At 41.2% G+C, this 24,929-nt stretch overlaps 1 protein-coding gene across 1 annotated transcript; it reads left to right on the top strand.

Moving 5' to 3' along the window:
- Positions 1–22,743: 22,743 nt before the first annotated feature.
- LOC138444152 (olfactory receptor 4F3/4F16/4F29-like) lies at positions 22,744–23,682 on the top strand. The gene has a single exon (XM_069597477.1). It carries the CDS (start codon positions 22,744–22,746, stop codon positions 23,680–23,682), a length of 939 nt encoding a protein of 312 aa, XP_069453578.1.
- The last annotated feature ends 1,247 nt before the right edge of the window (positions 23,683–24,929 follow it).

Raw genomic sequence — 24,929 nt, 5'->3', positions numbered from 1 at the left:
GGAGGGAGATAGAGCTGACCAGGAGGAGAAGAAGTGGAGTCAAAAGGGGAGAGAGCAGTCTAGGCAGTAATCAATTTCCTATTTGCTCTCCACAGTCCGGAACACTCAGAGAGGTTCATGGAGTTCCATAGAGAAAAGAAAAGGGAGGAAGGAGATAGAGGTGACCAGGAGAAGAGGAGGGAGAGTCAAAAGGAGAGAGACCAATCTAGCCTGTAATCAGTTCCCTAAGTTTTCTCCACAGCCTGGAACACCCAAAGACACAAAGACACAAAAACACAGAGTTAAGTAGAGAAGAGAAGGGGGAGGGAGGAGATAGAGGTGACCTGGGGGAGAAAAATGAGAGTCAAAAGGGGAGAGAGCAATAAAATGGGTCCTGAAGATTGGATTCCTAAAAGTACAAAATTGATAACAAATACCAAGAAGCAAAGTTTAGAAATCTAGAGTAGAGGTTAGACATTCAAAAATACAATATTAAAAAAAACAAGTCACAAAAGTTATATAAAAAATATGAAATTTCCTTTAAAAATAGGGTCCTTTTTTTCAAGGTAATAGTAGGTTTTAAAAATGAAAATGAAAGGATTAATAAAGAAATTAAAAATTAAAAAAATTAAAAAAAATTAAAAAATGATAATTGTAAAATATATCTAGGAATTTCTCTGGAGATGTTGAGGAGAGTGTGTGGTTAGTTCATTTTCAGATAGTTCCTTGTTTCACCTTTTACTTCTTCTCAAGGTCTATAGGTCCCTTCCAATGTAGTCAGTGTTAACTACAGGGTTTTAATCTGTTGCACCTGTCACTTCCAGAGCTGTTCCCTCTTCTTTGTTTATTTTGGCTTCCTCTGTTTGCAAGCCTCTTCAGTATCAAGGGGGCAAATGTGGTCATTTATTTAAGGCTCACTTGTTCAATTGTGCTGTGAGGAGGGAGGAACCCTGCATACAATTATCACTTGCGTATGTGGGGAGTGCTCACAGTCTGGGTCACACTGGATTTGCCCCCACTCATGGCATTTGAGTTTCCTGGTCTACACTGCTTAGGCCTCAGGTTGGTCTGCTGGGAACTGTCTGAGGCGGCCCTGGGTTGCGTGCACTTCCCAGATCTACGCTGTTCAGGTTCAGGTTCTCGGGTGCTCCACAAAGGGGCAGACTCAGTTGGGCCTGCATTTTGTGCTCTTCCCAGCCAGAGCAGCTCAGGCGACCAGGTGCTTGGCGAGCGCACACTCCCCAGGTGAGGTGCGTCTTATCACCTCCCCGTCCCAGCCACTTGGTTTCCTGGGTGCGCAGCTGCGTCTCAGGTGTGCCGTGTGTCTCTTCTGGGGAGCTGATCTCTGACTGCGACCTTCCTGAAGGATGTCAACCGTCCAGGATCCCACGAAGACTTGGTTAGCGACTGAGAGCCTGCTCGCAGTTTGGTAGGGGATGCCATCTCTGGAGCCGAGTTTGCCCCTTTCCTTCCAGCTCTGGCGGCACCTGCCTGCCTCCCTGCCTCTGGCGGGGGATGGGCTGGTCCGCTGCCTGATAACTCTCCTCTGGTATTCGCTCAGTCCTTTGTAATGTGGTTGGGCCGGGCAGTGCCTTCAGTTCACTTCAGTTCAGTCGCTCAGTCGTGTCTGACTCTTTGCGACCACATAAATCACAGCACGCCAGGCCTTCCTGTCCATCACCAACTCCCAGAGTTCACTCAGACTCACGTCCATCAAGTCAGTGATGCCATCCAGCCATCTCATCCTCTGTCGTCCCCTTCTCCTCCTGCCCCCAATCCCTCCCAGCATCAGAGTCTTTCCAATGAGTCAACTCTTCGCATGAAGTGGCCAAAGTACTGGAGTTTCAGCTTTAAGCATCATTCCTTCCAAAGAAATCGCAGGGCTGATCTCCTTCAGAATGGACTGATTGGACTCTTTGCAGTCCAAGGGACTCTCAAGAGTCTTCTCCAACACCACAGTTCAAAAGCATCAATTCTTCGGCGCTTAGCCTTCTTCACAGTCCAACTCTCGCATCCATACATGATCACAGGAAAAACCATAGCCTTGACTAGACGGACCTTAGTCGGCAAAGTAATGTCTCTGCTTTTGAATATACTGTCTAGGTTGCTCATAACTTTTCTTCCAAGGAGTAAGCATCTTTTAATTTCATGGCTGCAGTCAACATCTGCTGTGATTTTGGAGCCCCAAAATATAAAGTCTGACAGTTTCCACTGTTTCCCCATCTATTTCCCATGAAGTGATGGGACCAGATGCCATGATCTTCGTTTTCTGAATGTTGAGCTTTAGGCCAACTTTTTCACTCTCCTCTTTCACTTTCATCAAGAGGCTTTCTAGTTCCTCTTCACTTTCTGCCATAAGGGTGGTGTCATCGGCATATGTGAGGTTATTGATATTTCTTCCAGCAATCTTGATTCCAGCTTGTGCTTCTTCCAGCCCAGCATTTCTCATGATGTACTCTGCATAGAAGTTAAATAAGCAGGGTGACAATATACAGCCTTGATGTACTCCTTTTCCTATTTGGAACCAGTCTGTTGTTCCATGTCCAGTTCTAACAGCTGCTTCCTGACCTGTATACAGGTTTCTCAAGAGGCAAGTCAGGTGGCCTGGTATTCCCATCTCTTTCAGAATGTTCCACAGTTTATTGTGATCCACACAGTCAAAGGCTTTGGCATAGTCAATAAAGCAGAAATAGATGTTTTTCTGGAACTCTCTGGCTTTTTCGATGATCCAGCAGATGTTGGCAATTTGATCTCTGGTTCCTCTACCTTTTCTAAAACCAGCTTGAACATGAGGAAGTTCACGGTTCACGTATTGCTGAAGCCTGGCTTGGAGAATTTTGAGCATTACTTTACTAGCGTGTGAGATGAGTGCAACTGTGCGGTAGTTTGAGTATTCTTTGGCATTGCCTTTCTTTAGGATTGGAATGAAAACTGACCTTTTCCAGTCCTGTGGCCACTGCTGAGTTTTCCAAATTTGCTGGCATATTGAGTGCAGCACTTTCACAGCATCATCTTTCAGGATTTGAAGCAGCTCAACTGGAATTCCATCACCTACACTAGCTTGGTTCGTAGCGATGCTTTCCAAGGCCCACTTGACTTCACATTCCAGGATGTCTGGCTCTAGATGAGTGACCACACCATCATGATTATCTGGTCATGAAGATCTTTTTTGTAGAGTTCTTTTGTGTTTTCTTGCCACCTCTTCTTAATATCTTCTGCTTCTGTTAGGTCCAGATCATTTCTGTCCTTTTTCGAGCCCATCTTTGCATGAAATGTTCCCTTGGTATCTCTAATTTTCTTGAAGAGATCTCTAGTCTTTCCCGTTCTGTTCTTTTTCTCTATTTCTTTGCATTGATTGCTGAAGAAGGCTTTCTTATCTCTTCTTGCTGTTCTTTGTAGCTCTGCATTCAGATGCTTATATCTTTCCTTTTCTCCTTTGCTTTTCACCTCTCTTCTTTTCACAGCTATTTGTAAGGCCTCCCCAGACAGCCATTTGCTTTTTTGCATTTCTTTTCCATGGGGAGGGTCTTGATCCCTGTATTCTGTACAATGTCATGAACCTCATTCCATAGTTCATCAGGCACTCTATCAGATCTAGGCCCTTAAATCTATTTCTCACTTCCACTGTAGAAGCATAAGGCATTTGATTTAGGTCATACCTGAATGGTCTAGCAGTTTTCCCTACTTTCTTCATTTGAGTCTGAATTTGGTAATAAGGAGTTCATGATCTGAGCCACAGTCCACTCCTGGTCTTGTTTTTGTTGACTGTATAGAGCTTCTCCATCTTTGGCTGCAAAGAATATAATCAATCTGATTTTGGTGTTGACCATCTGGTGATGTCCATGGGTAGAGTCTTCTCTTGTGTTGTTGGAAGAGGGTGTTTGCTAAGACCAGTGCATTTTCTTGGCAAAACTCTATTAGTCTTTGCCCTGCTCCATTCCGCATTCCAAGGCCAAATTTGCCTGTTACTCCAGGTGTTTCTTGACTTCCTACTTTTGCATTCCAGTCCCCTGTAATGAAAAGGACATCTTTTTTGGGTGTTAGTTCTAAAAGGTCTTGTAGGTCTTCATAGGACCGTTCAACTTCAGCTTCTTCAGCATTACTGATTGGGGCATAGACTTGGATAACTGATATATTGAATGGTTTGCCTCTGTTGTTTTCGAGATTGCATCCAAGTCCATTTTGGACTCTTTTGTTGACCATGATGGCTACTCCATTTCTTCTGAGGGATTCCTGCCCACAGTAGTAGATATCATGGTCATCTGAGTTAAATTCACCCATTCCAGTCTATTTTAGTTTGCTGATTCCTAGAATGTCGACGTTCACTCTTGCCATCTCCTGTTTGACCAGTTCCAATTTGCCTCGATTCATGGACCTGACATTCCAGGTTCCTATGCAATATTGCTCTTTACAGCATCGGACCTTGCTTCTATCACGTCACATTCACAGCTGGGTATTGTTTTTGCTTGGCTTCATCCCGTCATTCTTTCTGGAGTTATTTCTCCACTGATCTCCAGTAGCATATTGGGCATGTACTGACCTAGGGAGTTCCTCTTTTAGTATCCTATCATTTTGCCTTTTCATACTGTTCATGGGGTTCTCAAGGCAAGAATACTGAAGTGGTTTGCCATTCCCTTCTCCAGTGGACCACATTCTGTCAGACCTCTCCACCATGACCTGCCCGGCTTGAGTTGCCCCGCCGGCATGGCTTGGTTTCACTGAGTTTGACAAGGCTGTGGTCCTAGTGTGATTAGCTTGACTTGTTTTCTGTGAGTATGGTTTCAGTGTGTCTGCCCTCTGATGCCCTCTTGCAACATCTACCATCTTGCTTGGGTTTCTCTTACTTTGGGTGTGGGGTATCTCTTCACGGCTGCTCCAGCAAAGCACAGCCACTGCTCCTTACCTTGGACGAGGAGTATCTCCTAACTTAAGGCTAGGTTAGGGCTTTTTGCAGGAAAGTTCTCTCTCTCTCTCTCTCTCTTCCCCCCCATCTGTGGCTATCCCACGGTTTGGGTTGCTATCTCATGTTAGCTCCCTCAGATTGCCTCAGGGGATTCAGGCCCAGTCCTTACCCTAAAAGTGCAGCCCTCACCTCCCTGTTCAGCCCCTGCTTGCTGGTGGAGGAGGCGAGCGTCTGGGCTACTTCTCCATTAGGAGTTGTAGTTGGACCCGTAATCTGTGGGTTTTATTTATTCATTTTTTCCTCCCAGTTGTGTTGCCCTCTGAGATTCCAAAACTCCCCACAGACCCTCCGGTGAGAGGGTCTCCTGGTGTTTGGAAACTTCTTTTAAGACTCCCTCCCTGGGACAGTTCTCTGTCCCTAACTCTTTTGTCTCTATTTTTATCTCTTATATTTTGTCCTACCTCCTTTCGAAGACAATGGGCTGCCTTTCTGGGTGCCTGGTGTCCTCTGCCAGCGTTCAGAAGTTGTTTTGTGGTATTTGCTCAGCATTCAAATGATCTTTTCGTGAATTTCTGGGGGAGAAAGTGTCTCCCTGTCCTATTCCTCCATCATCTTAGGGCTGCCTCCAGCCATGAAATTAAAAGATGCTTACTCCTTGGAAGAAAAGTTATTACCAACCTAGACATCATATTAAAAAGCAGGGACATTACTTTGGCAACAAAGGTCTGCCTAGTCAAGGCTATTGTTTTTCCCATAGTCATGTATGGATGTGAGAGTTGGACTATAAAGAAAGCTGAATGCTGAAGAATTGATGCTTTTGAACTGTGGTTTTGGAGAAGACTTTTGAGAGTCCCTTGGATTGCAAGGAGATCCAACCAGTCAATCCTAAAGGAAATCAGTCCTGAATGCTCATTGGAAGGACTGATGCTGAAGCTGAAACTCCAATATTTTGGCCACCTGAAGGCAGGAGGAGAAGGCGACCACAGAGGATAATATGGTTGGATGGCACCATCAACTCAATGGACATGAGTTTGAGTAAGCTCCGGCAGTTGGTGATGGAGTGGGAGGCCTGGCATGCTGCAGTCCATGGGGTCACAAAGAGTTTGGCACAACTGAGCAGCTGAACTGATCCTTTTCTGTAAACCTTTTGGTGTTTCTACTTACTAGTTTTTTAACTGATTATTGTTGTGTCTCAGTGTTAAACTTTCTGTCCATCAGTTATAGGAAAAAATTTTCTTTTCATAGTATGAAATTAGTGTTCAGTTCAGTTCAGGTGCTCAGTTGTGTCTGATTCTTCTCAGCGTGCCAGGACCACAGCATGCCAGGCTTCCCTGTCCATCACCAACTCCCAGAGTTTATTCAAACTCATCTCCATTGAATTGGTGATGCCATCCAACCATCTCATCCCTTGTCCCCATCTCCTCCAGCCTTCAATCTTTCCCAGCATCAGGGTCTTTTCAAATGAGTCAGCTCTTTGCATCAGGTGGCCAAAGTATTGGAGTTTCAGCTTCAGCATCATTCCCTCCAAAGAAATCCCAGGGCTGATCTCCTTCAGGATGAACTGGTTTGATCTCCTTGCAGTCCAAGGGACTCTCAAGAGTTTTCTCCAACACCACAGTTCAAAAGCATCAATTCTTTGGCACTCAGCCTTTTTTGTAGTCCAACTCTCACATCCATACATGGCTATTGGAAAAACAATAGCCTTGACTAGACGGACCTTTGTTGGCAAAGTAATGTCTCTGCTTTTTGTTTTTTATTTCATTTTGTTTTTTTGCATTGACAGCCGACTTTATTGAAGTTTCACAATATTAAAGGCCTCTCTGTGGACTGGCTTAGCCAGCTAGGTGATTATCAATTTATCACCCGTCAAAACACAGATTCCTTCATGTCCAGTGTGGCATAACCATGTACCTTTAATCCAATCAAACTGGCATGAGCCTACTAGAGTGATTCTTGTAAGACGAAGGACAAAACATCAGTTAGGAACTTCTCAAATGAAATTATGCCTAAATTCATTGTTTGATAGAACGTTTTTCCAAAATCCTAGATCAAGAATTCACCACTCCCAAAGGAAATAGAGTCCAAGCTAGCGAGGCAGAATAGGGAAAATATTCAGTTCAGTTCAGTTCAGTTCAGTCGCTTGGTCGTGTCAACTCTTTGTGACCCCATGAATTGCAGCATGCCAGGCCTCCCTGTCCATCACTAACTACCAGAGTTCACTCAAACTCGACCATCGTGTCTCTGCTTTTTAATATGCTGTCTAGGTTGGTTATAACTTTTCTTCCAAGGAGTAAGCATCTTTTAATTTCATGGCTACAGTCACTACCTGCAGTGATTTTGGAGCCCCCCAAAACAAAATCTGCCACTGTTTCCACTCTTTCCCCATCTATTTGCCATGATGTGATGGGACCAGATGCCATGATCTTTGTGTTCTGAATGTTGAGCTTTAAGCCAACTTTTTAACTCTCCTCTTTCACTTTCATCAAGAGACTCTTTAGTTCTTCAGTTTCTTCCGTAAGGGTGGTGTCATCTGCATATCTGAGTTTACTGATATTTCTCCTGGCAATCTTGATTCGAGCTGGTGTTTCATCCAGGCCAGGGTTTCTCTTGATATACTCCATATATAAGTTAAATAAGCACGGTGACAGTATACAGCCTTGATGTACTACTTTCCCGATTTGGAACCAGTCTGTTGTTCCATGTCCAGTTCTAACTGTTGCTTCCTGACCTGCATACAGATTTCTCAAGAGGCAGGTCAGGTGGTCTGGTATTCCCAGCTCTTGAAGAATTTCCCATAGTTTATTGTGATCCACACAGTCAAAGGCTTTGGCATAGTCAATAAAGCAAAAACAGATGTTTTTCTGGAACTCTCTTGCTTTTTTGATAATCCAGCGGATGTTGGCAATTTGATCTCTGGTTCCTCTACCTCTTCTAAAACCAGCTTGATCATGAGGAAGTTCATGGTTCACGTATTGCTGAAGCCTGGCTTGGAGAATTTTGAGCATTACTTTACTAGCATGTGAGATGAGTGCAATTGTGTGGTAGTTTGAGCATTCCTTGGCATTGCCTTGAAATTAGTGAAGCAGTTTAATAAGCAAAACAAACAAATAAAACCTCTGTGTGTGTTTGTGTGTGCATGTGGAAGTGTATAACAAGAGACACAAACAAAAACAACCCTTAAAAAATACCTAGTGTCAGATGAAGCTAAGTGCTAAAGAGAAAACTGAAGTAAGGTTGAGGCTAGAGGACTGATGGTGATTGGGCTGTAACCACCAAGACTCACTGAGATGGTGATATTTGAGAACATGGAGTGAAAGATGAAACTGTCTAGGAGAAAGGCATTCCAAAGAGAGAAAGGGCTCTGAGGAGGGGCCTGACTGGTATACTGGAGGATGGGCAAGGAGCGGAGTGATGGGAGATGTGGGGGCATCCTGAGAGTCCAGATCACACAGCGCCTTGTAGGTCTTCTTATAGTCTTAGGTTTTACTCTGAGCAGAATCGGAGACTAATGGAGGGAAAGAGACATGGCTTATTCTACTCTTTAAAAGATGCATTCTCCAGGACTTCCCTGGTGGTCCAGTGATTATGACTTCACCTTCCAATGCAGGAGGTACAGATTTGATCTTTGGTCAGGGAGCCAAGATCTCACGTGCCTCATGGCCAAAATGCCAAAACATAGAACAGATGTAGTGTTGTAACAAATTCAATAAAGACTTTAAAAATGATCCACACGCGCACACACACACACACACACACACAAATCTTAAAAACACTTTTCTCTCCTCAAGGATGGAAATAGGCATCTGCTAAGAGCTTTTAATGAATAAGGTAATTTAATCATCACAGCAAAAAGAATGAGCATTCTATTATCACTAGTTTTCTATGTTCGTTAAAAAAAAATCCATTTTATTTGGTTCTCTGTCTTTCCTGCTTTTCCTGTTTATGTAGCTTACTCATTCTTAACAATTTAATTTCCTGACCATTTTTTTTCCTTTGGGCAGGGGTGTGGTAGAATAGGAGGGAGGAAGGCCAGTCCTTCTTGCTTCCCGACATTTCCTTCCTCATGGATGGATATATGTTTACCCAGCACTGTGGCAGTGGGAATGTTGTATCATATCGGATTTGTAGACAGAGAAGGTGGACATTACCTCAGTCAGAATTCATTCCTCTCAGTTCCTATAGGCACTAAGTTTTTTAGGAACAAGCTAACACTTGGGAAGGTCTGTGGTGGTTTAGCACTGTTTGAACTCTTAGCAGTGGATCTAATTTGGGGTTCAGTATTCAGAACATGGAGCTCTCATACTTCTGTACCTGGGCTGACACCAGCTTATCAATATCAAAAGTGAAGCCTGGCCTTCAACCACCTCATTTCTTATCTCGATCTTTATTGATCACAAGGTAGAAAAGAGCCCTAATTCTTGGGTTATCTCAAGCCCTAGCAGTACTCTTTTGAGCTCTTCTCTTAGTTCTTAGAACAGTTTTAATGAAGTCTTATTGCAAGATAAAAAACTTTGCTGGCTGGTCATTCACAAAAATTACAGTAGGTGGCAGACACACTCTATCAAAATCAATATCTGCAGCAGTTCTACTAAGGAACTAGTCAATTTGTGCAATGTCCCATTGCAAAAGGCTGTATATTTTCACCCTGCTTATTTAAAATATACAGAGTACATCATGAGAAATGCTGGACTGGATGAAGCACAAGCTGGAATCAAGATTGCCAGGAGAAATATCAATAACCTCAGATATACAGATGACACTACCCTTATGGCAGAAAGTGAAGAAGAACTAAAGAGACTCTTGATGAAAGCAAAAGAGGAGAGTGAAAAAGTTGGCTTAAAGCTCAACATTCAGAAAACTAAGATTGTGGCATCTGGTCCCATGGCATCTGATCTTGTCCCATCATTTCATGGCAAATAGATGGGGAAACAATGGAAACAGTGACAGATTTTATTTTTTTGGGCTCCAAAATCACTGCAGATGGTGACTGTAGCCATGAAATTAAAAGACGCTTGCTCCTTGGAAGGAAAGTTATGACCAACCTAGACAGCATATTAAAAAGCAGAGACAACAAAGATCCATCTAGTCAAAGTTATGATTTTTCCAGTAGTCATGTCTGATTTGAGAGCTGGACTATAAACAAAGCTGAGCACCAAAGAATTAATGCTTCTGAACTGTGGTATTGGAGAAGACTCTTGAGAGTCCCTTGGACTGCAAGGAAATCCAACCAGTCCATCCTAAAGGAAATCAGACCTGAATATTCATTGGAAGGACTGATGTTGAAGCTGATCCCATATTTTGGCCACCTGATGTGAAGAAGTGACTCATTTGAAAAGACTCTGATGGTGGGAAAGATTGAATGTGGAAGGAGAAGGGGACGACAAAGGATGGCATGGTTGGATGTCATCACCGACTCAATGGACATGAGTTTGAGTAAACTCTGGGAGTTGGTGATGGACAGGGAGGCCTGGTGTGCTGCAGTGTATGGGGTTGCAAAGAGTCGGACACTACTGAGCAACTGAACTGAACTCTTTGTTCAGACTGTTAGAACAAAACCATAGACTGGGTGACTTCTGAACAATAGAAATTCATTTCTTGCAGTTCTTGGGGCTGGAAGTCAAGTCCAGGGTGCCAGCACTGCTGAGTTCAGGTGAGGGCCCTCTTCTGGGTTTCAGATACCTGGCGTCTCATTGTATCCTCATATGGTGGAAAGGCAGCAAGAAAGTTCTCTGGTCTTTTCTTATAAGGGCACTAGACTCATTTATTAGAGCTCCACCATCGTGACCTAATCAACCCTAAAGGCTTCATATCTAAATAACATCACATAGGGATTTCAACATATGAAATCTGCATTTAAGGATTTAAGGGTATGTCTTAAGAGCAAACTTACCCTGTGCAGCTTCAGAAAGCAGATCTGATGCCAGGGGGCAGGTACTTATATCTCTTCATAGGAAGAGTTTTCTAACATTAGAGCAAACACAGAATGGAGCAGTTGGTGAAATAGTGAGCACCCGTGCCTGCAGAAAGAGTCTATGTCTTTTGATTGCTTTGTTAAGTACATAATCATCATCATCAACAACCTCCTGCTGTTTGCCTAGCACTGATGTTCACTCTGGGTTTCATTCGGGCGCTGCTATTTGGAGCAGCACCACTAGGTGGGGTTGGTGGACAGACTTGGCACCTAGGCGTCACCAGATACGTAACATAGGGCAAACTGCTTAACTTCTCTGTGACTCAGGTTCCTCATAGATAAAGGAGGAGAGTTATGGAATTTATCTCATGAAGTTATTGTGAGGGTTTCATAAGCTAATCTTCAGTTCAGTTCAGTTCAGTCGCTCCGACTCTGCGACCCCATGAATCGCAGTATGTCAGGCCTCCCTGTCCGTTACCAACTCCCGGAGTTCCCAAACTCACATGCATCCAGTCGGTGATGCCATCCAGCTATCTCATCCTCTGTCGTCCTCTTCTCCTCCTGCCCCCAATCCCTCCCAGCACCAAAGTCTTTTCCAATGAGTCAACTCTTCTCATGAGGTGGCCAAAGTATTGGGGTTTCAGCCTTAGTCAGCATCAGTCCTTCCAATGAACACCCAGGACTGCTCTACTTTAGGATGGACTGGTTGGATCTCCTTGCAGTCCAAGGGACTCTCAAGAGCCTTCTCCAACACCACAGTTCAAAAGCATCAATTCTTTGGCGCTCAGCTTTCTTCACATCCATACATGACCACAGAAAAAACCATAGCCTTGACTAGACAGACCTTTGTTGGCAAAGTAATATCTCTGATTTTTAATATGCTATCTGGGTTGGTCATAACTTTTCTTCCAAGGAGTAAGCATCTTTTAATTTCATGGCTGCAATCACCATCTGCAGTGATTTTGGAGCCCAAACAAATAAAGTCTGTCAATGTTTCCACTGTTTCCCCATCAATTTCCCATGAAGTGATGGGACCAGATGCCATGATCTTCGTTTTCTTAATGTTGAGCTTTAGGCCAACTTTTTCACTCTCCTCTTTCACTTTCATCAAGAGGCTTTTTAGTTCCTCTTCACTTTTGCCATAAGGGTGGTATCATCTGCATATCTGAGGTTATTGACATTTCTCCTAGCAATCTTGATTCCTGCTTGTGTTTCTTCCAGCCCAGCGTTTCTTGTGATGTACTCTGCATGTAAGTTAAATAAGCAGGGTGACAATATACAGCCTTGACGGACTCCTTTTCCTATTTGGAACCAGTCTGTTGTTCCATGTCCAATTCTAACTGTTGCTTCCTGACTTGCATACAGGTTTCTCAAGAGGCAGGTCAGGTGGTCTGTCTTCCCATCTCTTTCAGAATTTTCCAGTTTCTTGTGATCCACACAGTCAAAGGCTTTGGCATAGTCAATAAAGCTGATCTTAGTGGACTCTAAAAGTATTTGGAAAATGAGCTATTATTTTTCGGTTTGTAATTGTTGCTGTTATGGACTGAAGGTTTGTATCCCCCCTTCCAGATTTCCCTGGTGGCTCAGAGGGTAAACGCATCTGCTTACAATGTGGGAGACCAGGGTTCGATCCCTGGGTCAGGAAGATCCCCCTGGAGAAGGAAATGGCAAGCCATTCCAGTACTCTTGCCTGGAAAAATCCCATGGATGGACGGAGAGGCCTGGTAAGCTACAGTCTGTGGGGTCACAAAGAGTCGGACACGACTGAGTGACTTCACTTTCACTTTCCCTGACTCATCTGTTGAATCCCTCCCCCTCCATGTGATCACCAATGTGATGGTATTAGGAGGTGGGACCTTCCAGAAGGTGGTTAAGTCTTGAAGGTGAAACCTTCATGAATGGGAGTGGTAACGTAATTAAAGAGACTCTAGAGAGCACTCCTGTTCTTCCCCCATGTGAGGACACAGAAAGAAGAAGGACATCTGTCAACCAGAAAGTAGGTTCTCACCAGACACCAAATCTGCTGGTGTACTGATGCTGGAATTCTAGACTCCAGATCTGTGAGAAATGTTTGTTGCTTAAGTCACCTGATCTATGATAATAAAAGTAAAATAAAAATAAAATAAAAAATAGATCTTTTTCATGTTCCAATAAACTTTTATTTATGGACAATGATACTTGAATTACATATCATGATAGATTTTTTTTTATGTTCCAATAAAGTTTTTATGGACAATGAGACTTGAATTTCATATCATTTCACATGGCATGCAATATTGGTCTTTGATATTTTTCCCCTTCAAACTTAAAAATGCAGAAAGGGTTATATACATATATCACATAGCAGGTTGGCTTTGGCCCATGTGCCATAGTTTGCTGACCTCTGCTCCAAAATAATACTTTAAAAATCCAGTCACTTCAAAATTTCAAGTCATTACTTCCCAGAGATTTGAAGTGATTATTCATATATTCACCAGTAACTTCTTTTATATCAGCTGGTTTCCACTTTGTCTGAACTAAGACAGTCACTATAGCACTTGTAAAATAAAAATATGTGTTTTCATATTTCCAAGACAACATTACTATTTTTGTAATTTAGGGATGAATCCTGCTAGTTTTATCCCAGGGTCATAGTGTTTTTTGAATGTCCATAGAAGATGGAGTTGTTGAAAGTATCTTTTATTTTCTGAAATAGTCAAAAGCTATTCAGAGCCAAGTCTTTTAAATAAGAAAAGCTATTACATTGGATTTTTAATGTGTGGTAGGATAATTTTTGGAAGTATTCACTTGCATTGTGCCATGTATTTATTTCTGATCTTCCAATCCAAGTGCACAGCCAGGGCCTTTTAGAAATTCCTTGCTTCAGATATTTATTGTAGGCTATAAATACAAATTTTGTTGTCAATAAATCTTTTCTGATTTTGATAGAGTATAACCTGCATTGAGTTTAAGTCCTGAAGGGGTAAGAAAGAGAAGAATAAATGAACAGAGAGAGAAAATGAAAAGATACCAGGAAACTTGGAACAGAGTCACTGGGATTTGTGCTTATTAGAGTCCCAGGCATTGGGACTCATAGCTTTGCTTCTGACTCCACTGCTCAAAGTGTGCACAGTAGAGGTGAGATGCTGAACCAGAAGGGACCACAGTCTATTGGTACAAGGGCTTCTAAAGCAATCTAGATAGATGACCGAGAAACTCTCTCATGCTTCGGCACTGAAGGGACACAGGATCTTGGCACAGCTTGGGAACTGGGAATCCGAATAGTAGATGGAATGGCATTTCTCCAGCAGCCTGGCAGAATGGGGCTCAAAGTCAGATTTCAGATGATTGAAAGAAAATAAGGGAACACAGTATTTCTTGTATCCCTGAACTTGTGGACCAAGAGTCATACCTGCTACAAATATTTTTTGGCTAAATATAAATGTATGTCTCTAAAATAACCATATTTACTTTTCCAGCTCTGATGTTTTAATTAAAAATTTTTTTTTGGCTGTGCAATGTGGCATGTGGGATCTTAGTTTTCTGACCAGGGGCTGAACTCATGCTCCCTGCATTAGAAGTGCAGAGTCTTAACTACTGGACTGTCCTGGAAGTCCCTATTTACCCTAGGGACTTCCTAGAGTAGATTAGCTTCCCATTTAGGTCACCATAGAGCATTGAATAGAGTTCTCTGGGCTATACAAAAGGTTCTACTCAGTTACCTATTCCATATATAGTATCAGTAGTGTATATATGTCAATTCCAATCTCCCAATTCATCCCACCCCCTCCTTGGTATCCATACATTTGTTCTCTGTCTGTGTCACTATTTCTGCTGTCTAATTCTGTAAATAAGATCATCTATACTAATTTTTCTTGACTTCCTACTTGGGGTAACAGGCAAATTTGGCTTTGGAATACGGAATGAAGCAGGGCAAAGTCTAATAGAGTTTTGCCAAGAGAACACACTGGCCATAGCAAACACCCTCTTGCAACAACACAAGAGAAGACTCTACACATGGACATCACCAGATGGTCAACACTGAAATCAGATTGATTATATTCTTTGCAGCCAAAGATGGAGAAGCTCTATACAGTCAGCAAAAACAAGACTGGGAGCTGACTGTGGCTCAGATCATGAACTCCTTATTGCCAAATTCAGACTTAAATTGAAGAAAGTGGGGAAAACCACTAGACCACTCAGGTATGACCTAAATGAAATAAGTGATAAATAGATTTAAGGGCCTAGATCTGATAGATAGAGTGCCTGATGAAAGATGGATGGAGGTTCGTGACATTGTGCAGGAGACAGGGATCAAGACCATTCCCATGGAAAAGAAATGCAAAAAAGCAAAATGGCTGTTTGGGGAGGCCTTACAAATAGCTGTGAAAAGAAGAGAAGCTAAAAGCAAAGGAGAAAAGGAAAGATAAAAGCATCTGAATGCAGAGTTCCAAAGAATAGCAAGGAGAGATAAGAAAGCCTTCTTCAGCGATCAATGCAAAGAAATAGAGAAAAAGAACAGAGTGGGAAAGACTAGAGATCTCTTCAAGAAAATTAGAGATACCAAGGAAACATTTCATGCAAAGATGGGCTTGATAATGGACAGAAGCTATTAAGAAGAGGTGACAGAATACAGAAGAACTGTACAAAAAAAGATCTTCATGACCAAGATAATCACGATGGTGGGATCACTCACCTACAGCCAGACATCCTGGAATGTGAAGTCAAGTGGGCCTTAGAAAGCATCACTATGAACAAAGCTAGTGGAGGTGATGGAATTCCAGTTGAGCTATTTCAAATCCTGAAAGATGATGCTGTGAAAGTGCTGCACTCAATATGCCAGCAAATTTGGAAAACTCAGCAGTGGCCACAGGACTGGAAAAGGTCAGTTTTCCTTCCAATCCCGAAGAAAGGCAATGCCAGAGAATGTTCAAACTACCACACAATTGCACTCATCTCACACACATTAAGTAATGCTCAAAATTCTCCAAGCCAGGCTTAAGCAATACGTGAACCATGAACTCTCAGATGTTCAAGCTGGTTTTAGAAAAGGCAGAGGAACCAGAGATCAAATTGCCAACGTCCGCTGGATCATCGAAAAAGCAAGAGAATTCCAGAAAAACATCTATTTCTGCTTTATTGACTATGCCAAATCCTTTGACTGTGTGGATCACAATAAACTGTGGAAAATTCTGAAAGAGATGGGAATACCAGACCACCTGACCTGCCTCTTGAGAAACCTATATATATGCAGGTCAAGAACCAACAGTTAGAACTGGACATGGAATAACAGACTGGTTCCAAATAGGAAAAGGCGTAAGTCAAGGCTGTATATTGTCACCCTGCTTATTTAACTTCTATGCAGAGTACATCATGAGAAACGCTGGGCTGGAAGAAGCACAAGCTGGAATCAAGATTGCCAGGAGAAATATCACTAACCTCACATATGCAGATGACACCACCCTTATGGCAGAAAGTGAAGAGGAATTTAAAAGCCTCTTGATGAAAGTGAAAGAGGAAAGTGAAAAAGTTGGCTTAAAGCTCAACATTCAGAAAACGAAGATCATGGCATCTGGTCCCATCACTTCATGGGAAATAGATGGGGAAACAGTGGAAACAGTGTCAGACTTTATTTTCTTGGGCTCCCAAATCTCTGCAGATGGTGACTGCAGCCATGAAATTAAAAGATGCTTACTCCTTGGAAGAAAAGTTATGACCAGCCTAAGATGGCATATTCAAAAGTAGAGACATTACTTTGCCAACAAATGTTCGTCTAATCAAGGCTATGGTTTTTCCAGTAGTCATGTATGGATGTGAGAGTTGGACTGTGAAGAAAGCTGAGCACCAAAGAATTGATGCTTTTGAACTGTGGTGTTGGAGAAGACTCTTGAGAGTCCCTTGGACTGCAAGGAGATCCAACCAGTCCATTCTAAAGGAGATCAGTCCTGGGTGTTCTTTGGAAGGAATGATGCTAAAGCTGAAACTCCAGTACTTTGGCCACCTCATGCAAAGAGTTGACTCATTGGAAAAGACTCTGATGCTGGGAGGGATCGGGGGCAGAAGGAGAAGGGGACAAAGAGGATGAGATGGCTGGATGGCATCACCAAATCTATGGACATGAGTCTGAGTGAACTCCGGGAGTTGGTGATGGACAGGGAAGACTGGCGTGCTGCAATTCATGGGATCGCAAAGAGTCGGACACTACTGAGTGACTGAACTGAACTGAACAATAGTAATTTTTCAGATTCCACATATATGCATTAATATACAGTATTTGTTTTCTCTTCCAGGCTTCACTCTGTATGACAGTCTCTAGGTCCATCCATGTCTTTACAAATGACCCAATTTTGTTTCTTTTTTTTTTTAAATTGGTCACTCATGTTATTGACATTATTATTTTTACATAGTATAAACCTTAATTTGGTAATACATTCTATTTTAAAATATTGATATTATGCACTTTACTGTTTTTTAAAAAATGAATGTTTATTAAATGTTCAGTTTAAGCAATGTTCCTTTGATTTGAAATGCAGAAGTTGGCCAAAATAACATCTCTTCCCACCCCCAAATAAATATACATATTTTAGTTTGTAGTATAATTGCTTTACAATGTGTTAATTTCTGCTGTACAGCAACAGGAATCAGCTCTAAGTACACATGTTTCCCCTCCCTCTCGAGTCTCTCTCCCACCACACCCCACTCTCAGCCTCTTTTAGTCATCACAGAGCGCTGGACTGAGCTCCCTGGGCTACACCACAGCTTCCCACCACCTGTCTGTTTTGCAATGGCGGTGTGTATATGTTGGTGCTACTCGACTCTCTGTTGCACCCTCTCCTTCCCTTCATCATGTCCGCAAGTTTGTCCTCTAGGTCTGTGTCTCTGTTCCTGCTCTGCAAATAGAATCATCAGTACCATAGATTTTTCTACATTCCATATATATGTGTTGACATAGGATACCTGTTCTTCTCTTCCTGACTTGCTTCACTCTGTATGACAGACTCTAGGTTCACTACAAATGACTCAGTTTCACCCCTTTTTGTGGCTGATTAATATTCCATTGTATATATGTACCTTATCTTTTTTATCCATCCCTCTGTTGATGGACTTTCAGAAATATTTGCATTTCTCTAATAATAAGTGATATTGAGCATCTTTTCATGTATTTGTTGGCCCTCTGTATAGTTTTTTTTGTAGAAATGTCTATTTAGTTCTTCCACCCATTTATTGACTGCATTTTTTTGTTTGTTTGTTTTTTGGCTATGGAGATGCAGGAGTTGTTTGTATATTTTCACAAATAGTATCTTGTTTTTCTTCATTTGCAAATATTTTCTTCAATTCTGAGGGTTATCTTTTTGTTTTGTTTATGGTTTCCTTTGCTGTGCAAAAGCTTTTACGTTTAATTAGGTCCCATTTGTTTATTTTTGTTTTTATTTTCATTACTCTAGGAAGTGGATTGAAAAAGATCTTGGTCTGATCTATGTCAAAGAGTGTTCTTCTGTCTACATTTTCCTTTAAGAGTTTTATATTATCTGGCATTTAGATCTTTAATCCACTTTGTGTTTATTTTTAAAATTTTATTATTTAAAAAATTAAAAAAAAATTTGTGTATTTACTTAATTGCCTCAGGTCCTAGTTGTGATGCACAGACTCTCTAGTTGAGGCTCATGGGATTAGTTGCCCAAAGCATTTAGGATCTTAGTTCCCCGACCAGACACCAAACCCTTGTCCCCTGTACTGCACTGACCAGAGATCAAACTCTTGTCCCCTGTCCTGCAAGGCAGATTCTCATCCACTGGACAACCAGGGAAGTCTCCATGAGCTGATTTTTGTGTAGAGTGTTCGGGAGTGTTCTAATTTCATTCTTTTACATGTAGCTGTCCAGTCTGCCCAGCACCACTTGTTATAGAGATTGTCTTTTCTCCATTGTATATTCTTGCCTCCTTTGTCATAGAGTAGGTGGCTATAGATGCATGGGTTAATCTCTGGGCTTTTTATCCTGTTTCACTGGTTTGTATTTCTGCTTTTGTGCCAGTATCATACTGTTTGGATTACTGTAGCTTTGTCTGAAGTCAGGGGCCCAGATTTCTCTAGCTCCATTCTTCTTTCTCAAGATTTCTTTCACTATTTGGTTCTTTTGTGTTTCCATAAAAAATGTAGAGTTTTTTTGTTCTAATTCTGTGAAAAATACCCTTGATAATTTTATAGGGATGTGCTGGATCTAGAGATTGTTTTGGGTACTGCAATTATTTTTTCATAATGTTGATTCTTCCAATCTAAGAACATGGTATATTTTTACATCTGTTTGTGTCATCTTTGATTTCTTTTATCATCTTATAGTTTTCTGAGTACAAGTCTTTTGCTTCCTTGAAAGTGTGAAAGTGTTAGTTGCTCAGTCGTGTATGACCCTTTGCGAGCCCATGAACTGTAGCCCATCAGGCTCCTCTGCCCATGGAATTCTCCAGGCAAGAAAACTGGAGTGGGTTGCCATCTCCTTCTCCAGGGAATCTTCCCAACCCAGGGATCAAACCTTGGACTCTTGCATTTCAGGTGGATTCTTTACCATCTGAGACACCAGAGAAGCCCTCAGGTAGATTTATTACAAGGTATTTTATTCTTTTAGATGCAATGATAAATGGGATTGTTTCCTTAATCTCTCTTCTGGATTTTTCATTGCTTGTGTATAGAAATGTAAGAGATTTCTGTGTTCTAGTTTTGTATCTTGTAACTTTACCAAATTCATTGATGAGTTCCAGTAGTTTTCTGTGTTTTTCCTTTTTCAACTTCCCCAAATGCATGTATCTAGGAAATAAATTGTGTGTGTTTGTGACTGTCTTATAATAATATATGCATATGTGAGAATAAAAATGATTTTCACTAAAGACTACTTAAAAGATATTTGCATAATTTTTGATGGGGTGGGGGGCGGGGAATCTGCATGCAACATGTGGGATGGGATCTTAGTTCCCTGACCAGAGATCGAACCCATGCCCTCTCCAGTGAAAGCAGGAATTCTTAACCACTAGAATCTGCCAGAGATGGCCCAATATTTTCATAAATTTTAGGACTTTACCTGCACCTCAAGTCCTGGGTTAGGAAAATAATCTGATAAAACCTGTATATTCATGAGGGATCTCTTCCCCTAGGTGACTCATTAACTGCCTCCTCCTGTTGCTCTGGGAAAATCAGTCTTATTCTCTGAGACCATTCTCCACACAGATTAAAGTCATATTGGCCTTCCATGTTCTATTTGGTACCACTTTTTACTAACCTTTGTATTATTAATTAGCTACCTCTTTTCTACTTTGGGGAAATTTCAATAGTTCCATATGCCAGATGTGACTTTTCTGAAGATGCAGCTATTTTAGGTCTGCTAGAGATCAGGACACCACTGACCGACTTCATTTTCACTTTTCACTTTTATGCATTGAAGAAGGAAATGGCAACCCACTCCAGTGTTCTTGCCTGGAGAATCCCAGGGACGGGGGAGCCTGGTGGGCTGCCATCTAAGGGGTCGCACAGAGTTGGACATGACTGAAGCAACTTAGCAGCAGCAGCAACAGAGATCAGGTGGGTGAGAAGAATTGGCAGAACAAATTCGTTTAGATTGCTATGTTTTGTCAACTAAGATATTTCCTGGTAACTAAATCATCACTAGAGATTTCAAACTGTGATTTAGTTGTGGTGTGGAAGAAAACATCCAGAAGAGAATGAGTTGGGAACAGTAGTTGAGTCAGTGTTGCCAGGCTTGAAAAAATACTTGGCAGGGAGACTACCTTGGTCTTTAAATGGGGACAAAGAAGGTGCCTGGACAAAAATGATATATATATTTTTAAACTTGAACTGAGAAGAAAAATTTATTGTTCTTAGGTTGGTTAATCCTACAACTCTTGATCAGAGTTTAATGTAACATCAGATAGCATTGATTCATTGAGTTCCTCCACTCTACTCAAGTTCAAGGATAAGAACTATGATGTGAGAGAGTCAGGCATGATGTGGAGGCACACAGGATACATATGGGATGTTTATGTTTAGCTCTTGATTCAGATTAGTTTGGTGATAAACATACATTCCAGAGTTGGTAGCAGCATTGGCCCTGGTTGCTCAAGACAGCTTCTCCATAGACCAAGCAAATAAAAGTATGCAATTAGGCTGTATTTGCCAAAGAAGCAGGGATTGCATGCTCTTTCCTTCTACACTGACCATTTAATCAGTTATTATAATAAATGACTGATGAGAAAAATTTTAAAGTGACTGCTGAGATTGAATATTCTAATTTTTTGAATTGAACCCCAGTCTTCCTGAAATATTAGAGAAACTTAATATCTGGGTTATCTGTACATCCATTTTTTTCATTCAACAAAAAACATTTCTTAAGCTTCTGTTATGTTTCCAGCATTGTCTGGGGAGCTGGGAGTACAGAGAAAAAAGACACCATTTCACTCTCCCATGAGCTCACAGCCTGGCACTGGGAGAAAAACTCAGAAATAGCAAGTTTTATTGCATCACTGTGCACTTGGAACAGGAGTAGGTGAGTGGTGGAAGGTAAGAAAGTGTGGAATTTTTTTAGGAAAATATTGCTTTAGGAAAGAAGTAGAAGAATGGGGAAAACTTTAGTTTCAAATTGAGGATCTGCTATCTCTATCCATGAGGTTTTCTGTCAAATATTTTCTGAGAAGGAAAATTCAGACCCATTCTTAGTGATATTAGTTTTTCCATCTAAAATCTTTCAATGGGCATGTTGTTAGGGCTCTTTGGAACATCCAAGATGTAAGCTAATTTTAAATTCCTTTTCTGTGTTTTTCCATTTAGGCCTGTGAGTCTCTAGTCTCAGAATTTGAGGGAAGTTTCTATAGCATTCTTTTTTCTTTCCTCTTTCTATTCTACATGATTCTTTCATCATTCTGTTTTTCTCTATTTCTTACTCCTTTGCTTAATTTTCTTGTTTCCTTTATTTATCATTAAAGCTTTTTTTTCTTCCTATCCCTCACCATCTTTCAATTTCTTCTCTTTGTATGTTTCCTTTATTTTCATCTTCTAAATGATCTTACATTAAACAATTAAGTTGAAATTGCAAAGGAATTAATTAAAATTAATTCAACAAACACATACTGATTTTCTAGAACTGACTGTTCTGCCCTCTGAAACTGTCCAAGGGACTTGGATGGAGATGAAAATACAGAAATCTCCACCTTTTAGTGCTTGTAAACAGAGGAAATAGGTCATGCACATGTAACTACACCAAAGGGTGAAAGGTGCTGTGATAAATACAAAGTGCTGCGGGAAATGAGGGGAAGAAGATTTCTTTTCTAGCTAGGAGAATTGGGGCGGTTTCATGAGCCGCATTTAAACTGGGCTGTGAAAAATGAACATTTCAAGACGCATGAGGCAGGTTTTTATTTGAGTAGTATCCAGTTGTGTGCATGCGTATACACAATGTTTTGGCCATCATAAATAACACTTCTATGAGCACTGTGGCACATGTATCTTTTTGAATTAGTTTTCTATGGATATACACCCAGGAGTGAGGTTGCTGGATCATATGACAACTCTATTTTTAGTTTTCTAAGGAACCTCCACAAAGCTTTCCATAGTGGCTGCACAAACAGTGTAGGAGAGTTCCCTTTTCTCCACACTCCCTCCAGCATTTGTTGTTTGTGCAGTCTTTAGTTCTTGATTGTGGGTTCCGGTTCATTTTTGCTCTTCCCCATTTTATATCCATCTTCCTTTCCTCATTGCCTGTCCTGTGGACTTCAAACTATAGCATTAGATGCAAGGACAATAGACTGGTAGAGACTGCTGAATCAGCTTCTGCAGGGTCAGTAAGATCAAGTCACTGTCCCAAATCTTTTGGTATATTACCTCCTGGTGGTTCTGCTTCTCCATTGGAACCCTGAGTTATATGGCCAGTAATCCAAATTTCTTATTTTTCCTATTTTTTCAGGCAAATTTGGAGCCCAAAGTGACTGAGACCATGGGGGGAGGAAATCATTCGGTGGTGTCTGAGATTGTGTTGGTGGGACTCACCAGTTCTTTGGAGATGCAACTTGTCCTCTTTCTAATTTTCTCTGTGTTTTATGTAACAAGTATTTTAGGAAACCTCCTCATTGTTCTCACAGTGACCTCTGACTCCCATTTACGCTCCCCTATGTACTTCCTGCTAGCCAACATCTCCTTTATTGACATGTGGGTTTCCTCCATTACAGCTCCCAAGATGATATCTGATCTTTTCAAAGAGAGAAAAGTAATCTCTTTCCAAGGATGCATTGCTCAGATGTTCTTCGTTCATGTTATTGGAGGAACCGAGATGGTTCTGCTCATTGCCATGGCCTTTGACCGTTATGTCGCTATATGTAGGCCTCTCCATTACCTGCTCATCATGAACTTCAGAACTTGTATTTCACTCTTGGTTGCTGCCTGGACCATTGGGATCATCCACTCACTCATCCAGATTCTATTTGTCGTAAATCTGCCATTCTGTGGCCCCAATAAATTGGACAGTTTTTACTGTGATCTTCCTCGATTTATTAGGCTTGCCTGCACAGATACTTACAGACTGGAGCTTGTGGTTACTGCCAATAGTGGTTTCATCTCCCTGGGAACATTTTTCATTCTGATTACCTCCTGTATCTTCATCTTGGTCACTGTTTGGCAACGTTCCTCAGGTGACTTGTCCAAGGCCCTCTCTACACTGTCAGCTCACATCGCAGTGGTGGTCTTATTTTTCGGCCCATGTATTTTTGTGTATTCGTGGCCATTTCCCACAGTACCAGTGGATAAATTCCTTGCTATTTTTGATGTAGTTATTACTCCATTTCTGAATCCTGCCATCTACAGTTTGAGGAACAAAGAGATGAAGGTGGCAATGAGGAGGATATTCAGTCAGATGTTGAGTTTCAGGAAGCTGTTTTAAGTGATTTTGATATCAATAAAGATGAACAACCCTGCTATTCCCTGCCCAAGCCACAGACATGAATTAACGAAACATAGTACCATGGATGCTTTACTTACTAGTTGAATTACCAATGTCCAGAATTTTCTTAATGTGATTTCTGCCCATAACCAAGAAAGATATGGTATTCTTTCTTGCGCAATGTGACAGAATAACAATATTAACGCAGGACTATTTCCACATTTTCTTGTGTCTCCTTGACAAAAATGAATTTGGACTGGTCTCTTTTATTTCTTTTCCCCTCTGGATTCTGAGGAGGATCCTCACTTGTCAGATTGAGTTTTGGATTTTGTGATACAGAATCTGAAGAACAGTGCTTTGGAAATATGACAAAATTTGAAATTATTCAGGATAGTTTTTTTTTTTTTTTGAAGTTCAGTAGTGAGATGTGTGTGTAGTAAGTAAACAAGTAAGTAAAGCATCCATGGTGTTGTGTTTCAGCTGTAATGTGTGAAAAAACAGATGAAAGGTAAAAAGGGGATTTTAAAGAGTTATTTTTGGCTATCTCTTCCCTTCAATATAATATTGCCCTTCAATAAAATAAAAAGTTAAAGTTATTTTGAATTATTTTTGAGTTAAAAAATCACAATATCAGCCTAAAATCGGATCACTGGGGTATGGCTTCATAAGCATTTCAGCTAATGCACACAGTAAGTATGAATTAAGCCTTGTAACTACTACAGTTTTTCCAAAATCTTTGTTCCTGTATCATCTGGGGATTTGAACAATGGAGATCAGGTAATGGGCAAAGGCAATGACCCAGTTAGTGCTAATCCTTGCCTTAATTATATTGAAGTCACCTATAATTCCTCAGAGTTGTTGTGCTCAGTTGTTTAAGTCGTGTCCAGCTCTTTGCAACCCCATGGACTGTAGCTTTCCAGGCATCTCTGTCCATAGCATTTTCCAGGCAAGAATGTTGGAGTGGGTTGCCACTTGTTTCTCCAGGGGATCTTCTCGACCCAGGGATCAAACCCAATTGGCAGGCAGATTCTTTACCACTGAGCCACCAGAGGAGGCCTCCTCAGAGTTAGGTAACTGTTTTCTTTTCAGTGACATGGTTACAAGTGCAGACTCCTGAGCCAGACTGTATGAATTCAAAACTTAGCTTTGCTTTTTCAATAATGCATGAATTGTTTAACCTCTTTATCCCTAAATTCTGTTATCTGTAAAATGAATCATCTGGAATTTCTATTTGACTGCTATTGACT

Source organism: Ovis canadensis, chromosome 7 (genome assembly GCF_042477335.2).
Source record: "Ovis canadensis isolate MfBH-ARS-UI-01 breed Bighorn chromosome 7, ARS-UI_OviCan_v2, whole genome shotgun sequence".
Lineage (NCBI taxonomy): Eukaryota > Metazoa > Chordata > Mammalia > Artiodactyla > Bovidae > Ovis > Ovis canadensis.
The sequence above is the reverse complement of the archived record's forward strand: the minus strand, read 5'-3'. Positions and strand labels throughout refer to the sequence as shown.